The sequence below is a fragment of the Sminthopsis crassicaudata genome, chromosome 2 (assembly GCF_048593235.1).
Source record: "Sminthopsis crassicaudata isolate SCR6 chromosome 2, ASM4859323v1, whole genome shotgun sequence".
Taxonomy (NCBI): Eukaryota; Metazoa; Chordata; class Mammalia; order Dasyuromorphia; family Dasyuridae; genus Sminthopsis; species Sminthopsis crassicaudata.
Window position 1 is genome coordinate 187,626,089 of NC_133618.1, and position 26,813 is coordinate 187,652,901.

Genomic DNA, 26,813 nt, shown 5'->3' on the forward strand with positions numbered 1-26,813 from the left:
CCCTGGTTCTCTGTTAGTTGGTAAACATCTATATCTCCTTCTTATGCCTCATTGGACATTAATGATCATAAGGTTGAACAAAGTTTTCTCATTTCATTGATTTTCAGTTTTGATGTTTGTACAGTAAATACTTTGAAAAATCTTTAAGGAGACATTTTACCCTGCAAATTTTTTTTTTTTTTTTTTGAAGTCAGCAAACATAAGAACAATGGAATTTTATTTTCAATATTTTTCAGCAAGTTGCCATGTTAATAATATATTTTACTATGGAATATCAGAAACCTTGACCATTCCTATTAATAAGCCCACTTAGAATGTGCTTAATGACTATGTAGATCATAATCATAAAAAGAAACTGTATAGATAGTAATGTAGGTATATGGGTTGATTGTTGATATCTTCTTTTTGCATTTTTTTTTTTTTTTTTTTTTTTTTGGACATTGGATAATCCTTTCAGTACTTTGGTATCTTGTCATTCTGTAGATAACTTATAAATTGATCCCTCAAAATTTTATCACTTTCATACTATACCTCCTGCATTTAATTTAATCCAAATATTTCCCCCTTTTTAGTTCTTTTTGGTGTCATTTCTTCCTTTTCTATAAAGATATCTAGAAGATTAAAAGTTTCTATGAGAACATCTGTGAGGCTAAAGTACAGGTTCAGGTATTGCTTAATGATGAAAACATTTTGTGATAAAGGTATTTGATTTTATCTTCTTGGCTTTTGTTGTCTATTTTCTATTTTACCCTTAATTATTCTCAAGATGATTTTGCTTAGTTAATATGCCTCAATAAACTTTCTTGAATCTAATTTACTATCCATTGCTTTTCACTATTTTATCAAGCAATCCTACTCAGCATTCTACCTTCTTTTTTTATAAAATGTTATATTTAAATTTATATTTTAAGCTGTTGATGTCTTTGGCTATTTTATCTTCCTGCTTGGCAAGAAATTCAAGTGTTTGCCTACCAGGACTTTTTTTGTCTCTGTTTCCTTGTCATGGGAGTCAATTAACATTTATTAAATCTTGACATGAATTTTTTGGATTTTTAGTTGTATACCATTTTTATTCTTCTAACTTTGTACTGCTTTCAATATTTGCTCTAAGAGGTTAGTAGTCATGGTCTTCTAACTCCTTCATAGTAACAAGTCATTCATATCTGTTGACATGTAGTAAATTTTATTTTTAGAGTGCCATTTGGCAATTTACCATATGTACTGCCTTTCAGTCTTTTCTAGAGGTATTTCTGAAAGAATATGAGTTTTTTAATATAGTTTAACCAGACAAGTTCTTTCTCATTCTTGATGTGCATTTTCCTACAATTTTCTTACTTTATTTGCTTTACTATTACAGAATACCAATGTATAGATTGAGTTATTTTGAAGAGTCTTATAGAGTTAGATGTAGACCTTTACTTCTTTATCCTTTATATCAGATTGTGCACAAAGTGCAATTATGCCTACATTAGTTTTTTTACAAATACATATTATGATTCAGTTGGTTGCCTGAACTATACTGTTTTAACTTAAATAACATATGACTTTGCAATTCATATGGAACTTCTTTGCATGCACTATTCAGAACAATTCCAAACTATTTATTGAAGTTGTGCTCAGCATTTCTAGGAAAGGGGGGAAAGAATTAAAAAAGGATTCTGACAACTATAAAAACCTATTTCTGGTGTGTGTGGTGTGTGTGTCTATGTATGTGTGTGTGTGTGTGTGTGTGTGTGTGTGTGAGAAATTATAACTTTCAGGATGATCACTCTCATTTTTCATATTAAATGAGACTGAAAATAATTTCCCTCCATTTTCTAAATCATGGAAAACCTGTTCTGTTTACTTTCAGTCACTAGAGGGCAACATTTCTACAAAATTCCGCTAAATAGGTGATGTTAGAAGGCTAATTCCTACTTGAACTCTTAAAACGTCTGAATTTTAAAAACCATATCAGAATTTGTTCTTAACTTTTTCTGTTTTCTTGTACCTAGCTTGGAGTACTTCTTTGTTTATAAAGAACACAAAACAAAGAAAATCAAACACAAACATAAACTTCAATCACTGGTAATTAAAACCATGCATTATCCTCTAAAACCAAGAAAGAAGATGTTTCAGGTATAAGAGCTAAAATTTATATAATGCTGGAAGGTTTGCAAAGTGCTCTTCTCTCTCTCTCTCTTTCTGTCTCTGTCTGTCTCTGTCTCTGTCTCTGTCTCTGTCTCTGTCTCTGTCTCTGTCTCTCTCTTCTTGTCCCTCCTTCCTTCTCTTTCTCTCTTCCTCCTTCTCTCCGCCCTCCTTCCCCCCTCTCTCTTTCCCTCCTTTTCCCTCCTTCTTTCCTGTCTCTCTCTTTCTCCATATATATGCATATGTCTGTGTGTGGTGTGTGTGTGTGTGTGTGTGTGTGTGTGTGTGTGTGGTGTAGGTACCCTATTATTCCCATTTTAATATGAGGAAACTGAAGCTCAGAGAGGTTAAAGTTAGAGTTGTTTTTTGCCAAGGGTCACTCTGCTGATAAGTGCCAGAGGCACCATTTGAACCTAGACCTTCTGGCCTCCAAATCCAGCACTATCCACAGAGTTAATCATAACACAAAGGGCTCAGGGTAATCATAAGGAAAAAAATCCCTAACACTTAGGAAAATGTGAAATTTGGGCAAGGATCTGGAATTAAATTCAACAAACATTTATAAAGCACCTACTCTGACTAGTACACGAATATTATGATCTATTTAGAACTAAGCTCACATTTTACCTTTCTTAATTGATTTTAGTATGGTCTGAAAGAGAAGAATACAACTGATAAAAATTTCTTCTCTAGTGTATAGTATTCTTTTATTTATAGAACCTCAGAGATATTGTTTCAATCCGTGCTTGATTTAGGAACGCCTGAGAATTGCCTTAACAGGTTATCAGGTGGCCTTTGTTGGAAGACTTTCACTGATGGGAAAATTTTCTATTATGGAAACACAGATCTGGATCAGAATGGGATCTTTTGTTCATGGTGTTGAGTTGTTCAGTTGTTCTGAGTTTTCTCGACACTATGGGACATATTTTCCTTGAGGTTGGAATGTTTTACCTTTTTCTTCTCCAGTGGATTAAGATAAACAGAGATAAGTGGCTTGTCCAGAGTCACACAGCTAGTAAGGTTTGAGGTTGGATTTGAATTCAGATCTTTGTGACTTCCAGTGTAGAACTCTATTCACTAAGCCACCTAGATGAAAGGGACTTCAGTCTAGTTCATTCTTTTTATTTTACAGGTAAAGAAATTTAAACTAAGATAGGATAAATGACTAATATACAGTAATATAGATTGTGAACACAGTCAAGCCAGGACTTAAGTCCAAATCAAGGTAATTCATTCTATTTTAATCATATAGAGTCAAAATGTGTTTCCCTATGATTGCTACCACTTAGTTCTACTTTTTAAGATCATACAGACTTGGACTTGGAATATGTAATCAAAATGGTTATTGTTCTGTTGAGTCTGATTATTTTGATCCCATTTGGAGTTTTGGGGGCTAAGATCCTGGAGGCGTTTGCCATTTCCTCCTCCAGACTTATTTTAGACATGAGAAAATGGAAGCAAATAGGGTTAAATCGCTTGCTTAGGAGCACATATCTACTATGTATCTGAGGCTAGATTTGAATTCATGAAGATGAGTCTTCTTGATTTTGGACTCAACACTGTATCCATTGTGCCACCTACCTGCCATAATTAAAACAGTACTTCAGTGGTAAATATGAAGTATGTAAAGGATGAATGGTCCTATTTTGTCCTTCAAGAAATACTTGATAATACAATGATTCACTTTCTGAACAAGGTGCTCTGAGATTAATCATTTGGATTTGCATTAGAATCGACTTTGGCTGATATAAAATGAGTCATAGTTTAGCTTTTTAAAAAATTTCATTTTAGTATTCATATGTCCTGGATATTTGAGCCATCACTATCTGACTGAAACTCCCAGAATACAAGGTTCTTTTTGTATTGTATAACATACTTACACTTTAAGAAATGTCTTTTTAAGTGGAGAAATGCTTTTCCCAAGTTATTTTCTTCCCTCCTCATAAAGTACCAATATTATTATGCTGGCTAAACTCTGTTCTTTCTAACATTTTATATCTCAGCTAGCAAATTAGATATGGATACATATTACTGCCTTAAGTAAGTCGTTCATGGGTGTCAGAGGTGTGTTATTTTCTTTTCAGTATCAGATATAATGATATATAGCAAATCACTGTGCTTGGTTCATAGCCTGTAGGGACAAATTTCTGGTCTTCTAAGAAGAAATGTGGAATCTTTCTTCCTTCTTAAAGACCTAAGCATAAGTACACTTGCCAGCAGTTATTGATGGATTTTTTCCACTTCCTCTGTATATTTGACTCTTATAAATATTAAGACATGTGTAGATTTTCAGCATTTTTAATCCCTTCCTTGGGTAGATGTAGTATTTATGCCTACCTCTTCCCAACCCCCTAAGAAAAAACACAGTGTTTCAGAAACTTCTGTGGTAAGCATGGAAAAAAGCCAGGAGTAGGATAAATAATCAAATATTTTAAAACTCTCAGTAGGAAAAATATTAACACTAACAATGAAATATAGTCTGACATAGGTAAAAGGCTCCAAAAATGTTTAGATGTACAATTTCTGAGTCAGATGCTTAGGGACTTCTGGCAGTGGGGAACTGTAATTTTAATAGGCTCTATATTAAATATGTATCCATACTTCTAGGCTTTGCTTTTGAACTACTAGCAGGCAGCTTCTGCTTTTTTTTTTTTCTTTAACACAGTTTATATAATTAAAAGGACAGTGTAATGTTATGTAGAGGCATAAAATCAAAGCTATAATAATTTATATATAGTATTTAGATAACTGTGAGGTATCATTAATAGCAAATGATACATTTATAAGTAAACATCAAGTAAAAGAATTGAGAAAAATATATAATGATACATAATTACATGAAATATCTTTATATGTAATTATTAAAACATTCATCTATGTTAAATTTTAAGGTAGATGAGAACAAGTATGGTATAGTAGATATTGAAATGGTAATGGGGAAAAGAATGAATATAAAGTAAGAATGAAAAAAACAAAAACATAAATTCTTGGATCAAGGCTTCTATGGCTGATCAAGCTTACCTAAATATTGACTTACCAAATTTTGCTGACAAAGCCAATAAAATTGCTGGAACTTCTGAGACATGAGAAGCTGAGCACTTCCAACTGCACTCCTGATTTTGCCTAGAACTGAAGGAAGGAAGAAGTTATTATTTAACATAATTTGTAAAATGTTGCTGATTAAATTAAAAAAAAAAGAGAAGTATCCAAATAGGATCCCTCTAATTTCTCAGATGGTCAGAACTGGAAGGGGGCTTTAGTAAAAAGGACTAAAGTAAAGAGATTAGCATAGCACAATGACAAACAGTCAGAAGACTGGGGTTCCAGTCTTGTTTTACACATAGGATTTTGGGGAACTTGGACAAGTTATTTAATTTTCTGGGCCTCAGTTTCTTTATCTGTATGTAAACTGCAGGGTTTGAAAGCGATGGTTTCTAAGGTCTTTTCTACCTCTAGATACCATGAAACCCATTATCAAGATGAGGAAATTGAAGCTTATAAGGAGAAGGGATATGCCCAAATGCACAACTAGTAAGAAATAGAGCCAGAATATATATATACCCAATTTGCCTGACTCCTAATCCAATACTCTTTTTATAATGGCACATTGATTCCTGGTGGAATTTTTTTTATTCCTTTAGGATTTTTGATAAAGTAGGGAAAACTTATAGGGAAACTATTCTTAGAGTTGTTAGCAAGAATTTAGTTTAGGAAAATTAGAGAAACCTTAGGAATTTTTCACTCCTCTTAAAGTAAAAATTTTTAACTTTGGATTCAGATGGGATATAACATTACTCAAGAGCCCTAATTTTTTAAATTGTGGGTCATGATCCCATCTGGGATCTTAAACTTATGATTTATTATCATTATCAGTAAATGTTTAATTCATATGCCTATTTTATATAGCTACCAGGGCTATATAAAATTTCTTGAGCAAAAATAGATTGTGAATAGAAAAAGTTGAAGAAGCTGTGCTTAAGGGAAAGAAAAAATATAAGACAGTACTTTAGTAACAGACTTAGTATTTCCTTCTTTCAGCTACTGTCACCCAATTTCATTAGAATACCACTACCTTAAATTTATAAACTATTTTCATTTTTGTTTTTTAAGTATTTTCACAAAATGATCTTTATAACAATAGTCTGGTAAATTGTATAGAACAGATAGTATCATCCCCATTTTACAGATAAAGAAACCGAGTCACAAAGAAGTTTTATCACTTGTTCAGAATAATTAATCACAAAATGAGGGAAAAGGCTCAGCTCTCCACATTTCCATCATGAAGGATCGAATATTTGACTTAGAGTCAGGAAGACCTACTTCTAGATAGATGTTCATACTCAAGTCACTCTACTCACTGAGACTTGGACAGGAGAAGTAGTGCAGTGGATAGAGCATTAAATCTAGAGTCAGAAAGATCTGAGTTCAAATATGACCTAAGATACTTACTAGCTGTATGATCTTGGGCAAGTCACAACTGTGTTTTGCCTTAGTTTCTTTAACTCTTAACTGAGTAGTATAGTTAAAAATATAGTACCTACCTTCCTGGGTTACTGGAACAATCAAATGAGATAATATCTGTAAAAATGCTTAGTACAGGGCCTGGCATATCTAATGAATTACATAAATATTAATGATCATTATCATTAATTTATGGATATATTGTATCTTTTATACATAGAGATCTTAAGCTGATGAAACCATGTTACTGATATATTGTCTCTTTTCACTGGACTACATGTCTTCCTTGTAACATGATACCAACCTATATCTTAGAAATCTGCTCAATATCTTCAGCATCTCATAGGAAGTTTATTATACAATCTATTTGTTGTATTTATATGTTATTTCTGTATTATAATTGCAGATTATTCCATAAGTGGGATGCCATTAGTTAATGAAGCATGAAGATTCAGTTAAATGTCCAAACAAACAATTGCTATGAAATGTGTCATAGCAATTGTGCATATATATATATATATATATATATATATATCAGCAAATATTTGGACACTTAACTGAACTATATGTACATGCAAATATATACATAAATGCTATTTAAATAGATATTTTAAACAATATTAGTATGAGATAAAATAGATTAAGGATATAGACAGATATCCTCAAAATGAATAAAAATCAGTTTTTCCCTGCTTGCTCCAGAGTGATTGATGGTTTGGGTTCCTAAGTTCATAGAGGCTTAAAAAATAATTCCTCAAGATAGCTTTCTGAATTTTCACTTAAAATATGCTTCTGTTTCTGTAGAGGTTTTATTTAAGAAACATTAATATGAAACTTTAATGGCTGTCAGAACACACATACTTTGAGAAGTCATTAAGAAATCTTGGGAGTAGATGCTTTGCCTTTGCAGTTATGTCTCAGCAGAACATCTGATTAGTTGTACAACTGGTCTAGTTTCTTTCTTTCTTTCTTTTTTTTTTTTCCTGAGGCTGGGGTTAAGCGATTTGCCCAGGGTCACACATCTAGGAGGTGTTAAGTGTCTGAGACCAGATTTGAACGCGGGTCCTCCTGAATTCAGGGCTGGTGCTTTATCCCACTGTGCCAACTAGCTGCCCTCAATTGGTCTAGTTTCAACCTTGTCCCAAGACTTGTATGTAGTTCACTGGGACTCTATAGTCACTTTGGTGCTTTTGTAGCTTTAAGAATGAATGAACAGAATATTCTCCTTTTTATAATTAATCCTGGAGGATTCTGCAGTATATTAAGTAGGGAACAATATGGTCAAACCCATGCTTGGCGAAGATCTCTTTAGTAGCTAGTAGAGGATGGATTGGAGTGTGGAGAGACTTGAAGGCAGGAAAATTAGTTACCAGTACCACTTCTTATATATTCCCTTAATTCTTCATATTCCTCCCTTCTGGGATTAAATGGATTCTAGGAAGAAATATTCACTCAATCTTTCATTCTGAAGGTGAGTGAAACTGGCATGATTTCTAGGTCTTCTGCTAAAATTAAAATGATTTCTTGGGTGTGGTCTCTTAGATCACCTCCTCTGGCTCTGGGATAAGTTGTACTCCATGCAGCTACACTGACTTTCTACTGCATTCAAGAACATGATTAACTAAATGATGCCCCCTAAGAATTTTTTGGCTACTTTGCACTGGCTTTGCAGATATTATCATTCACTTTCTAGAGTTCTCCCTAGCACCAGACCCTTGGTCATCTTTGAAATATTTCTTTCCTGATCCATTTGTCTAAAACACATTTATTAAACTGATTGTTAAGAATAATTCTCTTCTTCAATGTGATTCAGCTTTGAACTTAATGTCCTATGCCAGCATTTTTCTAGTTTATTGAGTAGCTAAGTGATTTCAAATGTCATCTTTCTCAAGATTCTAAATGCATGGAATTATTCCTTGTCTTTTCTGTTTTCAAACACTTCTGCCCTCTTTCAGGCTACTTACTAAGTTCTTGTACCTTGTTTGAGGGATGATTCGAGCTTTCATCTCATTTTCAGAGCAAGAATAACATACATCCTCAGCCTAATGAATGGTCAACCATTTCTAACCATCCCCATTGTCTTCTGCCCTGGATTAATCAGTTCTGTTCATCTCCTCAGGTTTCCAGACTCTTATTGTTGGGATCATATATCTTTATATCTTTAAATATATATTTTTAATAATATAATATATCTTTAAAGCTTGACAGGATATTAGCAATTATTAGATTAAAGGCTTAATTTTACCAAAGGAAACAGGCACAGATAAGGGAAGTAACTTGCTTGGGGTCACAAAAAAGAGAAGGACAGAGATGAAATTAGACTCTGTGACTCCTAACTTTTATTCTAACCCCCTACCCCCCCTTTTTTTTTAATACCATGATGCTGGTGTGATATGTGAAACTAGGGAGGTAGGGATACACAGGGTATGTATATGCAAGAAGGATTGTCACCCAATTTAGCCATTTGTCTATACAGTCTTGCCTTCATCCTCTCATTCTAGGTTAATTGCATTAATTTAAGCAAACACACATTAAAACTTTGCCTTACTTCCTCTGACTCTCCCATTTTATCACTCATTTTCTCTTTGTTTTTTGCCTGACAACTTTTCTCAGGTTAGATACTTGCCAGGGCAGTAGTCTTCCAGAATACTATCACTATATATTCGTAAGACAAAAATACCTTTCTTGTATTGTGAAGTCTGAGTTAGCTCCCTGTTGACTTCATGATCAGCCAGAATCAGGATAAGCAAAAGTCTTTGGTCTTTAGGGGGAGGGGAGATCGCTCACACTCTCCACAGATTGACCTCTCTTCTTGTTGTCCTCCTCCAAAGTGACTCTGGCTTGTCTTATTCCACTCCCTAATCCCTCCTACAATTATCTGTATACACCAAAAGATAGAGCCAGCACAGAATAGTGAGAAGGGCTATTTTCCAAGAATATGCTAATAAAGTATTGTCGAATAGGTAATTAGCCTTAAATGCTCAGTTGATTCCAGTGTACCTATTCAGAGTTTCAGCCCTTTACATTGTATAATTTAATAAGACAAAAAATACTCAGATGATTTCTGCCAAGGGAATGGAAAAAGCATCTCTCTTAATTTTCAAATTTAAGTCTAGTCTAGGGCTTATCCAAGATGGCCTACAGTTTTCAGTATGAACCTTATGATAGTTGAACCCACATTCATGCTGGCTTGTTTTATTTTCTCTCTTCCTTTGTACTAAAACAGTCCAGTACTCTCTTTTCAGAGACTAATATTGCCCAGTGTCACATAATACCCTAATCAGGATTAGAATCTAGGCCCTGTGACTCCAAATCTAGAACCTTTTAAACCATGCCATTTTCTAACTCTTTTTAAGTGTTCTAAATTCAATGTGGCTTTACATGCTTTTGTTGCACTTACACATACAAAGGTTGGAAAATGCACACCTAAACTTATGAGAAGGATTGTCTCTGTGTACATGATAAGAAATGATTGAAAGATCTAGAGATGTTTAGCTTGAAGGAAGGAGAACTAGGGGCACCTGAGAGCTAGAAGGGTTATTCTGCAAAAGAAATATTAGATTTATTTAAGGAAGTTCCAGAGGGCATAACTAGTATAAAGTAGGAATATGCTAAAAGAAAAAATTTGGCTTCATATAAGAGCTTCTAAAATTTTGAGCTGCTTATACATCTGGAAGAACTAGAAAGAACATCAGAAGTTATATAGTCCAATGCTTTCACTTTTCATATGAGAAAACTGAGATACTGAGAAATTTATACATATATACATACACACACACATACACACACACACATATATAAAATTAAAATTCAGGGTATCTGATTCTAAACACCAATATACCAGATCTTCTAGCAAAATTAGAAGATCCTTCTATCACAAGAAGAATTTATGCAGAGGCATGATGGTCATTTAGTGGTCATTTTGTAGAAAGGGTTTTTTCCTTGGATGATGGGATGGCTAAAATGTCTGCTAGTCTTACTTTAAACTCCTGGAATGTATGATTTATGCTCATAAATGGAAAAATGGGCTCAAATTTGCTTTAAAAAATTTTAATAACATAACAGAATCTAGAATTTTTGACAAAATCACAGTAGACCATCATGATTATACCCTTATTTTTATATAAAACTATATTCCATAATCTAGAGAAGCAGCATTTATCTCATTTCTTGAATATAGTGTTAGAAAGAAATAATAAACATCTCTGAGTAGCATCAGATTCAGATTTCTTATATTTAACTAAAAGCTGTCATACTGTATTTGATAGTCTCCACATCCCCCCTTATTTTCCTCTGTGGAGGTGAAGAAAACTTATATTCACATAATATTAGGACAGAATAGAATTAAGTTTTTTTAGCCTCTAAATTCTAAATTAAAGAACTCAGTTTCTTGAGCATTTATCAATAAAGACATTTACTAAATTTTCAATAATGCTCATAGGGGTCTGTGAGTTTTGCATAACATATAAGTCAGAAGATGACACAATACAGATTTTTATTGTAGCATGTTAGGTTCTTACTAAGAGCTAAGTCGGTACTTAACAATTCTCTAGTCCACACCTTTTGGTTCCGGCCTTTAAGGGGAGTTTTACCGCTTTGAACTTCTGGGGAGGAGCAAGTTCATTGGTTGAAGTATTTTTCCCATAAGCCCCTGAGTTATTCCACACCCATTCTCTGGGAGGATAAAAGAAGAAGTTAGAGTCTGGAAAGTCAGTTCTGGATTGGGTCAAGGAGAAGATATCCCATGTATTCACAAATCCAGTAATCCCATACTTTTGGAGGGAAAGAAGAGGACAGAGTAAAAGATTCACAGAGAAAAGAAACCTTCTCCCAGAGAAGGATTACAACCGGGAGACGATCAGAACTTTACATTTTGGCGCCCATAACATGGGGCAAGGACTTTTGCTTATCCTGACAAGAACTTATTCTGAGCCCTTCAGAGGAGCTAGCCCGGCCTTCACAGTAGCATATCAGAATCTATGTATTATTTTGCTGCTTCTTCTTTTGCCTTTATTCAGGAGTAGCTGCCTTTTCTCTACTAGTGTTTTTCAATGATTTAATCTACATTTATTAGAATTTTGTATGTTGAGCCCTTTGCCAGTCATTGAGGATGCAAAGGCAAACATTCAATAGCCCTCTAATCTTAAGAAATTTATGTTCTATCAGAGAAGACATTTAGTAAAATAGATATATGTCAAATAAACACAAAATAAAAATTTTGGCAGGGTAAGAAAGGGAAGAACTAGGAAGAGGTGGAAGGAGGACTTACTTCATGTAGAAAATATATAACTAATAATGATAGCTAATGTTTATATATAGTGCCTTTATGTTCCTGACATTATTCTCAGTAAATACAAATATTATCTCATTTGAATCTCACAACAGCTTTGTATGGTAAGTATTATTATTTTCATTTTACAGATGAGGAAACTGAGGCAAACAGATTATATAACTTTCCTAGAGTTAAATACTAATGAGTATGAGGCTAGATTTGAAATCATCTTCTTAACTTCAGTCCCTGTGTTCTGTCTAATATGCCACTTTTTATCAGAGTCATGGTTCTGTCCTTTAAATTAATTACCACTACTTTGGTTCTTATATAAGAGTGGAGAGAGAGAGACTGAAATATAGAGACTAATTAGGAGAGTATTGCACTAATCAATCTGAGAGATCACAGATTATCTGAATTCAGTTTCTAATATGTAAAATGAAAGGTTTAGACCATCAATGAATAAATACTTATTAAGTGCATACTATGTTCAAGACACTGTTCTGCTAAGCACTGGGGATTAAAAAAAGAGGGGAAAAGACAAGACAAAAAAGGGAAAAGACAAGACAAAAAGGTCCTTAAGGACCTTACATTCTAATGGGGAAACAACATACAATCATATATGTAAATTAAGCTATATACATGTTAAATAACAAATAACTAATAGAGGGAAATTAAAAATTAAGAGGGGATGGGGAAAGCTTCCAGCAAAAGATGAGATTTTAGATGACACTTTAAAGAAGCCAGGAAAGATAGTAATCACAATAGAGGAGAAAGACTCAGGTATAAAGGACAATCAGAGAAAATTCTGGGGCCAGGAGATGGAGTGTCTCTTTCAAAGAACAGTATCAGAGGTTATTGACACTGGATCAAAGAGTACATGTTGGTAAGTAAGATATAAGAAGATTGGAAAGGGGGGGTAGGATATGAATGTCAAACAACATTTTGTTTTTGATTCAGGAGACAATAGGGACCTATTGTGTGCCATGGTTGGAAAATAATTTTCCTAGCTAAATGGAGGATAGATTAGAATGGGGAGAAACTTGAGGCAGGCAGACCTACCAGGAGGCAATTAGTAGGCATGAAGCGACAAAGGCCTGAATCAGGGGGCTAGCAGTATCAGAGGAGGGGAAGGGGCACATTTGAGAGATGTTGCAAAGATGAAATGGGCAGCCTTTGTTAAGTTTGGCTATGGAGGGTAAAAGAGACTGTAGAGTACAGGATGATTTCTAAGTTGTGAATTTATGGGACTGAGATGATAGTATTGCCTTCTACAGTAATAGGAAAAGTAGGAGGTGGGGAGAGGGCTTAGGGGAAAGATAATGAGTTCAGTTTTGGACATATTGAATTTAGGATGTCTACTAGATATCCAGTTTGAGATATATGAAAGACCGTTGAAAATAAGAGGTTGAAAATAAGTCAGCAGAATTATTAGGGCAAGATGGGTAGAATGGAAAATCATCAGTAGAGATATTAAAATGAGATGCATGGGAGCTGATCACCCAATGAAGAAGTATAGAGGGAAAAGATAGAGGGCCCAGGACCAAACTTTTGGTTTGGATAGAGGGTGTGATCTAGAAGAAGATCCAGCAAAAGAGACAGAGAAGGAGTGGTCAGAAAAGTAGGAGAAAAAAGTAGTGTCTTGAAAATCTACAGAGAAGAGAATATTTAGGAAGACAGAGTGAGCAATAATGTCAAAGGCTAAATAGAAGGAGAATGAGGATAGAGGAAAGGTCATTGGATTTGGAATCTAAGGTCATTAATAATGGCAGAGAGCAATTTTAGTGGAATGATAGGGCTGGAAGTCAAATTGTAAAGGGTTCAGAAAAGAGTGAGAAGAGAAAAAGTGGAAGGCATATATTATGGATGGTCTTTTTGAATTTAACAAAAAAGAGAAGAAAGGCTAGAACAGCAGAGATCAAGTGAGGATTTTTTTTTTCTTAGAATGAAGGAAACATGGGCATATTTATAGGCAGTAGATAGGAAAAGATTGAAAATAAGTGAAAAAGTGAGAATGACAGAAAGGACTTTCTGTTGGAAGAGATGGGATAGAATGGGATCAACTTGATCAAATAGAGGATTTAGTATTTGTGAGGAGTTAGGGCACTTCATTATGTGAAACAGGAATTAAAATTCAATGACAGAAGGCACTTTAATAATTAGAGAAAAGTAAGAGGAGAGAAGAGGGAGCTCACAGCAATAATCTTGATTTTTTCCCCCTATAACATGAGGCAAGGTTCTTAGGGAAAAGGTAAGGTTAAGTGAGCTTTGGAAGATTTGGGAAGGAATGAAAAGGTTTAGAAGAGCTATTGTAGAGAGTGAAGTTGTGAAGTGATAAAGGAGATATAGTAGGATTGCCTAGCAATAATTGTGTCCCAGCTGAAGTTGTGTAACAAATTTGGAGTGGATCCAATCGGAATAGTTGCATGATTTTCTCCATCTTCATTCAGCAGCATATGTGTAAGAGTAGAATTGGCAAATGGTGGGAGTGATCCAAAGCTAAGGTTTGGACTAACCTTTGAGGTCCTTTACAGATCTAAGTCTATGATCCTATGATGGAATGCAAGAGCCTTAATGATAATGTAGAAAGAGACATAGATAAGAGATAAGAGATGGTGGTGGAAACTGCAAGGCTGACAATTGATTGAGAGAGAGGAGTTGAGGATAACATTAGGGTTGTGAAGCTGAGTGACTGACTAGATGGATAGTAATAATAGTTTAGAAAAGGGTAGGAATATGATGATTTATATTTTAATAATGTTGCATTTGAGGAATTAGATTATCATTGAGTAGGAAGATAGCAATTACAACAACAATAATAATATTTAGGTATTGGGTTTACTAAAAAAAACTTTAGGATTCCTTTTAGTAAAAAACTCTATGATAGAATTATTCTAAATAATATCTGTAATGGCATAAAGGCAGTAAATATCCAAACTGAGATTCAAGGACAAAATCCAAGGTTCCTTTTTTTTTTTTTTTACTATACCATGTTGTTTCTCAAATTTTGATACCTAAAAACAAATACAATATTTTGATGATAGTCTCACTACAATAAAGATTACCTTTTGGTTCCTTCATAGAACACTCCTCTTTGTAAACTCCCAATAATAGGAATGATTTATGAATTAGTTTAAGGAGAGGCTTGTTCTAATCAACTTATCAAGGAAGAAATATACTGTTGTAATTAATTAGTACATTTCCCTTTTCTGAATGCATACTGTCTTAAACTATAATTAAAGAAGTCAATCAGTTTTTATAGAATTGGAAGTTTTAATCCCCACTATTCATATTCGTCTTAAATAGAATTCAACAAAAGTATTAATATAAAGTACTTCAATTAATAATCTTTAGCACCATACTAATAGATGGGTAATATCCTGCTATCTTTTTAGTGGATTAAAGAGTAATTATGAATAGTATAGATTGGATATTATATTGATGATGATAAATGTTAAAGAGTATTGCTACTGATACAGTTGTTAATAGCAAAAAAGCTTTTGCTATTCCTTGGAATGATAATGAATGATACCTGCAGTATAAATAGCTTCCTATAATTGCAAAGATTTTGGAAACAAAAATTCAATTTATTCCTTTCAACTGTACAATCCTAATTTTGCCTCATTTTAGACAACTATCCTTTCAAGAAGTAAAGACAGAGGCTGATAACAATAAGAATATAAAATCTAAAGAACAAATTTAACTCTTACTGTTGATTTATAAAACTATCTGATAAACTTATTCAGCTACTACAATTTCTCCTTTTCAGCAATTTCTGACTTGATATGGATTTGCTGTGAAATTTTATGGAAATATTTGTTATATTCTCAAGATTTCTAAGTTAATTATATGTAACCTACCATTTGAATTGTCCTTTGAATTAATGTTTCTTTTTGAGGGGAAGGAATTTTTTGGGAATGTTCTCTAATTATGGACTTTTCCCCATCATCTCTGTACTAAACTTCCTTCAAAGTCATTCATTTGGTGGTCTGATAGAGCCAACATAATGCTTTAGGCTCCCATCTTACTATCATGGAAGAGCCTGGACAAATAGACAAGTTAAGTTGTTGCTCAATTTCCTGAGGAATACTTTAATTTGATTTTTCTTTTCTTTCTTTTCCATTTTGCTGTGATTATTGACTTTGTTCTGTTTCTCTTTTTATAATTTGCATTTTCCATCTTCACATTTCCTCATTATGCATCTATCTACTGTGTGTGTGTGTGTGTGTGTGTGTGTGTGTGTGTGTGTGTGTGTGTGTGTGAAGTTAGATTTCTACTTGGAAAGAAATTGTGTTTATGAAAAGAAAAATTGACAGTTTTTTTTAGACTGATTACTCTTTGTTTCACTGTGGGTGTAAGTATGGTATCCACTCAAGGCATGATCCCAATATGGAATATAGAAACCTAGGGTTTCTCCATTTCTGAACTGTGTTAATTTCTCCACAGGTAAACTGTTGGCTCTGCTCTTCTATGGGATCACTGGATTAATGCCAGACTTAGTAGAGATACCTGACAGCGTCTGAAACTCAGAACTTCTAGACTCTAGTGATCTACCAGCCTCAGCCTCTTCACAAAGAAAGAAGTTTGAAAAAATTCTTAATTTATGATTTATAGTTTATCTCCTTACAAGGTTAAGAAAAAATTAGGAAGGCCTATAGTATGTTTAGTAAACTCCCTAACAGGAAACTATGGACAAGAGTTTTATAAGATGAAGAGACATGAATAGGTTCTGAGCTTCATAGTTGGAGGGAACGCCCATATCAAGATGATAGATGTATTTAAATATTTCAGTTCTTATTTAAAAAGCCATTTAATTTATAGTTTCATTGTAGATGCATGACATATATAATATTGTCTAGACCAGGACCACATTTTACAAATGAGTAAACTGAGTCCCAGGGAACTCTAGGTGATTACACAAGTGCAAGTGTTACACAAGTGTTACACAACTGCAAGCAGTAGATCCAGGATTCACACCCAGTTCTTCTGATGCTAGATTCATTGTTGGATCTACTTCATGTTCCCTGGGGCTATATCTTTAGTTTACTTTTTTTGTCTTGAAAAGTTTTTGAATGAATAGGTCTACACTTGATTCTAGCTAAAAGTGTCTCTTATTTGAAAATAATTATTAGGCAGTTTCAGGTATCTAGATCTGATCAACACTGCACTAATTTCCTTTTGCAAAGATGCTTATGGCACAAAAATCTGTTTTGAAGGATTTGGCCAGAATTAGACACAATTTCAAGTCTAGTATAACTACTAGGAAATGTCCCATTCAGTTAATGTAGCATTTGAAGACTAAATATTTTAATTTCTAAGGACCCAGAGCAATGAGCAACTTTTATCCTAAGTGATTTTTTAAAATGAAGTTAAGAAATGTAAAAAACACATGAAATTAAGATCATTGTAGGCAATATACATGGTACAGTTTGTGTGATTTAAATTTAGTCTTTTTTATATATGTGTGTGTGTATAAGTCTATACACACACATACACACATGCATATGATGGATAGAGGAGATACTAGACTATGAGAGCTGAAGAGGAATTTGAAGATGATCTAATAAAACATCTCCAGGTTCAGTGACTGTACAAGGTCATGTTAAGTGAGACAGTAATAAAGTTGGGGCTTGAAGCCAGAGACCATAACTTCAGATACAAGGCACTTCTCATCAAACTACGTTGCCATATTAAGTTAAGAAGTAGAAGAGTAAATATAATCAGCACCACCTCCAGGATGCATGGTGAAAATCATTCTTTAAAATTTAAATTTTTATTAAATCTCTTATTTTCTTCTAATTTGGGTATAATCTGTAAAAGTAGAGGGCATCTATAATTCAGGCTAATTGAATCTTCTAGTTAGTTAATTTCAGAGTGATAAAATGTTATATTATATCTTTTTAAATGATTAAAAGACATATTGATAAATATTTTGACTTGAAGATTAGATCAATACCTAAAAAAAAACTTGATTTTTAAAAAAAATGTGAAAATGGACAATCAAAATAATAATACAGATAAAACCCCATGTTAAGCATCTTTACCAACAAATGACATTAATTTTTTTTAAACAAAAAGAAATATAAGCTAAATATTTTATATAACACACATTATTCCTATGTTACTAAATATAGGCAACTATAGATTTAAAATTGTGTGCCTAAAAGCATCAGTATTGCAAGACAGAGAAACTTAATTACCATAGGATTTCCTGTAAATTAACTTCATTCTCTCTCATTTCTAAGGCTATCTCCAAATACTTAAGAAACAATAAAGGAAAAACAGATCATGGCTTATAAATACCCAGATCTTTGATTAGTTTTTAAAAGACTGTGAAACAAAATACTAGACAGAGAGTTCTTAAGCATGACTGAAATTGACAACTTAAACTCCCATTTTTTATCATTGTAGACAATTTAATGTATCTATGTGGCTTTATTTTTGTAATGTAGATTAAAGAATCCACAGAATGAAAAAAATTATCATAATAAGTCTATAATTAAAACATTAGAAAATGGTATGCAATGCATGATAAAACTATCTTATAAAAAGACAGGAAATCTATTCTTTAAGTTCACCTCATGTAAATGCATGCTATTTAGAAAGCAAACGTTACCTTAAGATTCATTAGACCCTTATAAAAATGCATGTGCATATCATCCAAATGAGGTTTAAATGCTTTGCCATGGCAACAACAGTTCCAGAAACTAAGCAGCTGTCTTCTACTCACAGAAAGAATGAGTAGAGTTAGATGACCATGTAAAGACAAGATAGAAATGGTTTTAATACAATGTTTTCTTCTCCTTTTATCTTAGGAATAAAAATCTCAGGAAAGAAATATGAAAATAGCAAAAATATCCATAAGAAGAAAGGAGTTAAAACACTTTCTCTGCTCTCTTGCTTCCCAAGGCCACTGTATTCTATATGCAAGAAGGCATAAATGTGGGGCCATTATATTAGACTTTATTTTGACTCTTCCATTCCTAAGTTGCTAAAATTATGTATCACAGACACCTAGAAAATGTGATAGATACTAACATGTTCTGAAGTAGATTAGTTAGACTTCAGAGATTCAGAATATGGAATGATATGTGGATGGTGAGACACATAATCTTTTAGTATTCTTTGGGATGAGAAAAAGAATGTGAAATTTTTTAAAATTAAGACTATTGATTTTTAAATGTACAAATTAATAGAATTAGACTAGCTAGCACTTATTAGTGCTTTGAGATTTGCAAAGTACTTTCCAAATGTCTCATTTTATATTCACAAAAACCCTATGAGATAGATGCTATGAATATTCTCATTTAACATATGAGACATCTTAACAGAAGAGATTAGGTGACTTGAAAGGAAGTTTTTGAAGCTAGATTTGGATTCAATTTTTCCTGACTCCAAGTCCTATGCATTAGATCACCAGCTATGATCTATTTTATTTTAATTTGGATAGATGTTAACTTTAAATATTATATAATAAATCCAATCTATGAATAGAGAACTATTATTGTTAAAGACTAACAAATAATAATCAATAAAGGATGAATTTTGAAAAGTGATGGTAATTTTTTTTTCCTGAAAGACAAGTGGGAAAAAATAAATGTTAATATAATTTTCTACATGATGAAACTTTAATTTAAACTTATAAAAATTCTGAAAGTGTTTAGAGCATTCAGGCTATGTTGACATGATATCAAAATATTTGGTCAAGCTAATCACATCTATCATGTATTCTATCCTCAAAAAACAGGCAAACTCCCTGTCTTTTGTTGATTGTGTAGTGGATTGATTGAATCTTTTGCTTTTCATTTGGTTGTTTGGGCTTCATGTAGATAATCATAAGTTTCTTACAAACTTTGCACCCTAAAAATAAAAAAAAAAATCAATATGTTCTAAATTACTATCTTGTTAAAATTTAAGAGAACAGGTAAATCAATTGATCTTATAATTCTAGCAAAAAAAATCCATAACTTCCTAAATTCATAGATTTAGAGTTGTAAGGGACTACAGAGGTCACCTTGTCCAACTCCTTCATTTTATAGAAGAAAAGACTTTATCCCAGAGAGGTTACACAAGTAGTTTGTAACAGTATGAGATTAAGATGTAGGTTATTTGTCTCCAAACTACAAATCTAGCAATCTATTGTATCACATTGTCTCCTTGGCCCTTTCCATTTATTTACCTTAGAAAAATGATACCAAACAACATGTTGACTTTCTCTTAAGTCTTCCCCTCTGCTTAAGAGAAATAAGACTAATGTACAACGTTATTATTCATAGATATATAAAGACTTTAAGGACTATGTGAAAGTATTTTTTTTTCTTTTGTTTCCTTTAAGGGATGTTAGTTTCAAGAATTATAAAAAGTGTCAAAATATCCTTACTTTCTTCAGAGAGGTCATTTTCTTCTGCTTCTCTTTCCATCTCTTTACACCATCCTTCCATCCTTTTTGTTTCTGTGTGTAGTAGCTTCATAAACCATGTTCCATCCCGTCGACAAGGTGACATCCTGCCAGTTTCTACTGTCTCAATAGATGGCTCCAACCAAGGATCAGGTGGGGGAAGATTTGAGTTGTCAACTGGTGTCCTATAATCTTCTCGGTAACTGAAAAGTCCTTGTGTCCGTACAGTTCTTACTGCGCCATATTGGGTAGGAGTGCTAGGTTCTGAATGTCGCTGAAATGATGAACCAAACTGAAGACCTTTGTCCTCCATAGTAATGTGTCCAGGAAAGCCCTCCAGTTCCAAGTCAGCCTGAACTGCAGCTGTTACACTATTTGAACGTTTAAACCGACCATGCCTAGAAAAGAAAAAGGAGAAATGGCAGAAAGTTTGATCCACACTATTTGTGCCATATTCTGCCCCCCCCATAATAGATGTGTATAGGTTTGAGCTAGAGTTCCTAAGTATTACAAAATGAATAAGACTGAACCATACATGAGCAAAGTTTACAATTTTATCAATTAAATATTTGATATCCTTCTAACTCTTAATTGCCAACTATGCTTAAATTTTACTTTCTTAACTAGGAAATATATATTAAAAGACTTCTAAAAATACTAGAATTTAGCTCCTGCTTGTTCTTTCATTCAAAATACCCACCTTTCTGATGGAAATAAGTCAAGTATTTATTGAATTTTATTTATATGGTAATGATGTGAAGGTTTTTACATAAAAAATGGTGATAAACTAGAAACAAATTTTAAAGTCATGTTGCACCAAGCTCTGAGTGGAGCTAAGTTTCACAGTGGATAAAGTAGGAGCCTAGAATCAAGAAGAATTCAGTTTAAATCTAGCCTCAAACACTTGCTAACTATGTGATCCCTAGCAAGTCACTTAAGCTCTGCTTGTCTTAAAACACTAGAGAAGCAAGTCACTCTAGTATTTTTGCCCAGAAAATCCCATAAATAGTATTGGCATGCTATAGTCCATAGGGTCATTAAGCCTCAGACATGACTAAACCACAATAACAATCAACCAAAATTTTTATTTTACAGATAGGGAAACAAGCCCATAGAACTTAAGTGATTTTCGTAATATTAGTTAGAGAATAAGTCATAGAACTAAAATTCAAAACTAAGTACTTTGACTTCATATCCAGTTCTCTTTTCATTATACCACATAGTCTCAGATATCTCAAAATATGATTGTCTCACATGATATTTTGTTATCCACAAATGTTGTTCTTAATATACATTTGGTATCAATGGTGATCAAAGATTTAATTAGTTCATGAAAAAAGCATACTGTTTATGTAAATAATTTAAAAACTTTTCATTACAGTTATTTTTAGTGATAGATGGTTTCCCATGCAGATGCTGAAGTGACTTGTAGGAAATAGATTGAAGTTGAGTGTTGGACAAATATGTAGCACACATCATTGACCATGTCTGCAGGACTCTGAGTGAACATGTAAGAAAGGGATTCAGTACATATGTATACATGTGTGTGTTTTGGTGTAGTCAAAATTTGGTACTAAAGCGAAATACTGACTTTACAACAACTGCATCTAGAAAGAATTAACAGCTTTGGGTATATTTGGTTATCTTGAAGGCTATTTTTTTTTTTTTTTTGATATTTGTTTATCTATGTAAAAGGCAAAGGAGTTGACAATGAGCACTTAGAGGTATAGAATACAGCATGCCCATTTTCTAGGGGTAAAAATGGACATTTGTTTAAGTGACCTTCTATGAAAGAGTATTTGGGAATCATTTATAATAGAAATCCTATTATAAGGTGGAATAAGCATAAGGATTATAGAAATCATAAAAAAAAAATCAGTGCAAAAACTGACTTAAGGAGTTATGTAGTTCAATCCTTTTATGTCTTTGTATACTTTTTTTCACAGTCCCAAAAAGTTGCTTCAGACTGTGATTTGGGTTTGGATTTCTTTTCAATCCTAATTTCTTCTCATGTGACAAGATCAAGCATGAATATTCCCAGTATCAATGGGCTTTTGGCTTATCCCTTCTCTTTGATTAGAGAGCTTTGGTATATAGAATTGTCAATTTGTTGACTTTAAGAAATGTTAAATTACCTTGAGAAGAATAATTTTCTTGACTCTTGAAGAAACAGTAGTTGAGCAAGGGCAAATGTTAAGTCATACTTGAATAATTTAAATTGAGTAGAATAAATATGAAGATGAGCAGTACAAATTATTGGTGGTCACTATGATCTAGAGGCTTACAAATGGATTCAAAACACATAGCTCTTCAGAAACAACATAGTTCTGTTTTGTTTTTTGTTGAGTTACCGTTTTTCATCTTCTACTTGCACTCCAACAGAATGGTATTCCCGTAGACCTCTACTTTCCGTATCAGAATCAGTTGCTGTTTCCACCTAATTCAATGCAAAAGATGTGAATATAGAACTAAACATGAAAAAGTTAACCTTTTGTTCATTTATCATAACTAATTACATATTCTTTTTATTAATTCAGTGAAGCACTTGACCCAATAAAATCACACAAAAAGAAAAAATTCCACTTTTATGAGTATAATCATTGTGCTACTGTGTTTCAGAAAATTTTACATAACCATTTTGGCTCTGCAATTCTGTCTTTTAAATATATGCAAATGAAATTACTCGGTTCAGTACAGTCAGGAAGAAGCTTTGTTGGAATTGCATTATTATAAGAATCCATTGTACAGTTTTTTTAATAACATGAGCGCCAAAATCTCTTAATATGTTATAAGATGAGAGGAGTCATATATAAGGTGTGAGTGAACAACATATGCTAATAGTAAGTAGCTAACATATAATTGAGAACAACCAATAAATGGTTTGATGAACTTTATAATAGAAATATAACTTTATTATATATGTTATTTTTATTTTATATCCTAAAACGTATATATAATACATAAATGTGAAATATATCATCTCAATATACATATATTTATATGAAATGTAGCCATATATATAATATATACACATGTATATACTTATGAGATGCATCCACATATATGTATATGTATGCATATACATTGTATATGCTTTTACATACATGTATATGAATGGATCTTTCTGTATGCTTTTCACATTTTCTTGCCTTTGCCATGAGTATAGTGTTTATCAACTATTTAGTGACCAGTCATTAGTCAGGTTCAATCATCAGAGCTATGACTGACAAAACAAATATAGAAACACTGTCATTTTATCACCATTATGTATCACATAATGAAATTGTAGTAGTGTTATTTTGTTTCTGAACCTATAACTTCATTGGTGTTAGAAGCTTCCTGTTAAAGAATTTTCCCTTAACAGTGTATCAATTACCCAGTGTCATGATCTGCTATAAGTCTCACTTAAAAAAAAAAAAACAATAAACAAAATAATAAATGACCACAAGAAAGATAAAGTAAAGAACTTGAACCAAAACAGTCTGTCTTTCTTGAATTAATGGAAAAAAGTAAAATCTAAAAAGATTCAAAACATTTTTCATATGAAACTAATAGTTAAGGGTGTAACTGTATGATCCCTCTAAAACTAAATTCTTGGCTTCATTGTACTATGACATATGAAATAATAATATACACCCACCCAAACACATAGACACATACATAGTTTTTTTTTTAAGGTTAACTAATGCCTTCCTCCCAAACAATGCTGCTAGAGATAGCTAATACAAATATGTATATAAATATTTTGTTCCATTCATGGACTTATATGGTATAGGGAAATTCAGGAAGTATAAGAGGAGAGAGGTGAACCCAGATCTTCAAGACTGGCTTCTTCTTCCTGCTCTTCTGTCTATTAGGGCAATAGTGTTATCCCCACAACATAGATGAAGAGCTTGAAATAATGTCAGAGCAGGGATTAAAACTCAATTTTGTGACTCCAAGTTTGGGGCTCCTTCTAATATAGCATAGTATTTCTCAGGACTGCTGTGTGGTTGCCAGAGATAGTTACTTTTGGATTGCCAGATTATGATAAACTATGTAGATTGATTGTGGCTAATCACACATGATAATTTTTTTTTGGTGAAGTTACATTGTCTATACATATGTATAGACTAGTCTAACTCAGAATTACTTAAAAACAAATAAGAAAAAGAAAAGGAAAATTATTTTTGAATAATAGTGAAGATTCTTGATTTTTGTTTTATTTCCACTGTTAATTCTCCCATGCATATTTCTCTATTAGTTATTAAGTGAGTGATATTAGCTTTTTCCTTATATCATGGAATATTTTAAAAAATTAGACTATTATTTAAATAGCTAAATGATTTGCAAATAGTTTAGCTGCTTATCATTTTACACATGATCTCAATTTAGCAATAGTTTCTGAATGGAATATATATTTCAACTTCAAGTTTCTATATTTTTCTAGCTCAATACCTTTTACATAGTGCATTTATTAAATGAATGAATGTACCAATGGGAATTAAAGGGAGATGAATGCAAAAAAAGTAATGTTCTTTTTTAAAAAATGTATTTTTATTAAAAAAATAGAATAGGAAAAAAGAAAAATAGAAACATAAAAATCAAAGAAATAATTATATCTCAAGCCAAAACAAAAATTATCTGCAACTGAGTGGGAAGAGAAATCATTTAATTTGCACCTTAATTTGTTTATGCCAAAAAAGTCACAGGATTTGGAAATCTGAGTTCACATCTCAGTTATGGTACTCATTATTTGTATGATTTTTCTACAAACCTTATAACTTTATGTCAATTACTATCTTTGAGCTTTAGATTCTTCACAAACAAAACATGATGATTAAACTAGGTAATCTCTAAGGACTTTTTAGTTGTGAATATGTATATATAGGCTCAACCAACTCTGAATAATAAATCATCATAAACTTAGTTGCAGACCTGTAAACTAATGTGCAGTAGGAGGAGATACCAAATAGCTTTTCTATAAGCAATAGTTCATGAATTTGGGGATGGTGATGCCATGGTAAGCCATCATTCACCAGAGCACAGCAGTACTCTAGTTCAAATTAGAAATATTCATATGATAAAATAATCTTATTATATATATATTACATTCCAAATCTTAAGAGGAACAGGACTACTACACTGCTTTGGATAGAAATCCTTTTTATTCCCTTTAGGGACCAAATATTAAATATGGCCTACAGACTTTCCTGTTAGTTTACCTACAACCACGCAAAGAACAATTAGAGTTAGTGGTCTTCCAGAGACCTGAAAAGTTAGATTTCCTTTTATAACATTTCTTGGAATAATAATTTTCAACATAGTTTCAAAGAAAACATGAAGGTAGAATCTTAATGGAGAAAAGTGAGGTAAAAAAAATCTGTCTAGGAGAAACAGTAAAATCACAGGATTTCATAGTTGTAAAGTATCTTTGTGGCCATCATGTCCAACCTGATGCTTGACAAAAGAATCCCCTCTATGACACACATAATAGCTAGGTGGAGTGCTAGATAGAACATTGGCCATAAAGGAAGACCTGAGTTCAAATCTTGCCTCAGAGACTTAATATTTGTGTGATAATAGGCAAATCACTTAATTTTTTGGTCCTCTTAAAATTGGAATAATAATAAAACCTACCTCATAAGATTATTGTAAGGAACAAATGAAACAGTATTTCCAGAGTGCTTTGAAGACCTTAAAGATATTAGTCATATAAATAACAAATGTTTATCCAACCTTTACTTAAGACTTCCAAAGAGTGTTCCCTTACCTCAAGCCTAAATTAGCTCCTTTTGCAACTTTCATGGCTTCAAGGTTCAAATAATCTAGTATAATCCCTCTTTCACAGGACAACTCTTAAGATATTTGAAAGAATGTATGATAGAAAATAATTATTCTTTATTTTGACTCTTTGTCTGGGGATGGACTAATAAGAACTATAAGATTTTGGCTACATTAAATATAGAAGGAATGCTTTGAATTGAAATTTAAGTACCTTCAATTGGTTAGTCTGTCCTGTTGTACAGGACTATTCTGATAGTAATTGGAATAATGACTGATCATCTGTCATGGAACACAAAACAAAACTTTCACTTAGTTTTTGACTTAAACTGGGTAGGACAGGCTGACTGAACCAAATACAGACTTTTGGTACAGATTCTGACCTGTTTCTTCAAATTGACAGGATGTCTGAAGAGACAATCATTGTTTAATATCACACTATCTAATATAAATAATGCTACTATTTCCCGAAGTAGACCACATTGTGCTTTGATAAATCTCTACATTGTTTATCTTGAGTAATCTACTCTGCTCCATTTCTTTTAGCCTCAATTTAGTGACTTTCAATAGCTCAGGAGGTAGGAATAGAATGAGGAGAGGGGATATGAATTAGAGAATGAGAAAGAAACCACAGACGGTGGAGAATGAGGAATTGACTTTTTAAATTTATTGATTTTAAGGAATAATGGCCGTGGACAGCAAAATTTTGGGAACTACCATAGTCCAAGGCTCCTTTGAAAGTGGTGCTTGGGAAACATTAGTTGTTCCACAGTATCATCTATTATTGTTTACTTT

At 32.8% G+C, this 26,813-nt stretch overlaps 1 protein-coding gene across 6 annotated transcripts in view; it reads right to left on the reverse strand.

Annotated features, from left to right (window-relative positions):
• Positions 1 to 26,813, reverse strand: part of DLGAP2 (DLG associated protein 2) — a 1,171,101-nt gene that overhangs the window by 13,265 nt on the left and 1,131,023 nt on the right. For all 6 annotated transcript variants that reach the window (XM_074287975.1, XM_074287976.1, XM_074287974.1 and 3 more), the window contains 3 exons: positions 22,607 to 22,692; positions 20,238 to 20,653; positions 5,165 to 5,256 (listed from right to left, as the gene is read on the reverse strand). In XM_074287975.1, the coding sequence (XP_074144076.1) occupies positions 5,165 to 5,256; positions 20,238 to 20,653; positions 22,607 to 22,692 (594 nt within the window). The remainder of the gene's footprint in view (positions 1 to 5,164; positions 5,257 to 20,237; positions 20,654 to 22,606; positions 22,693 to 26,813) is intronic.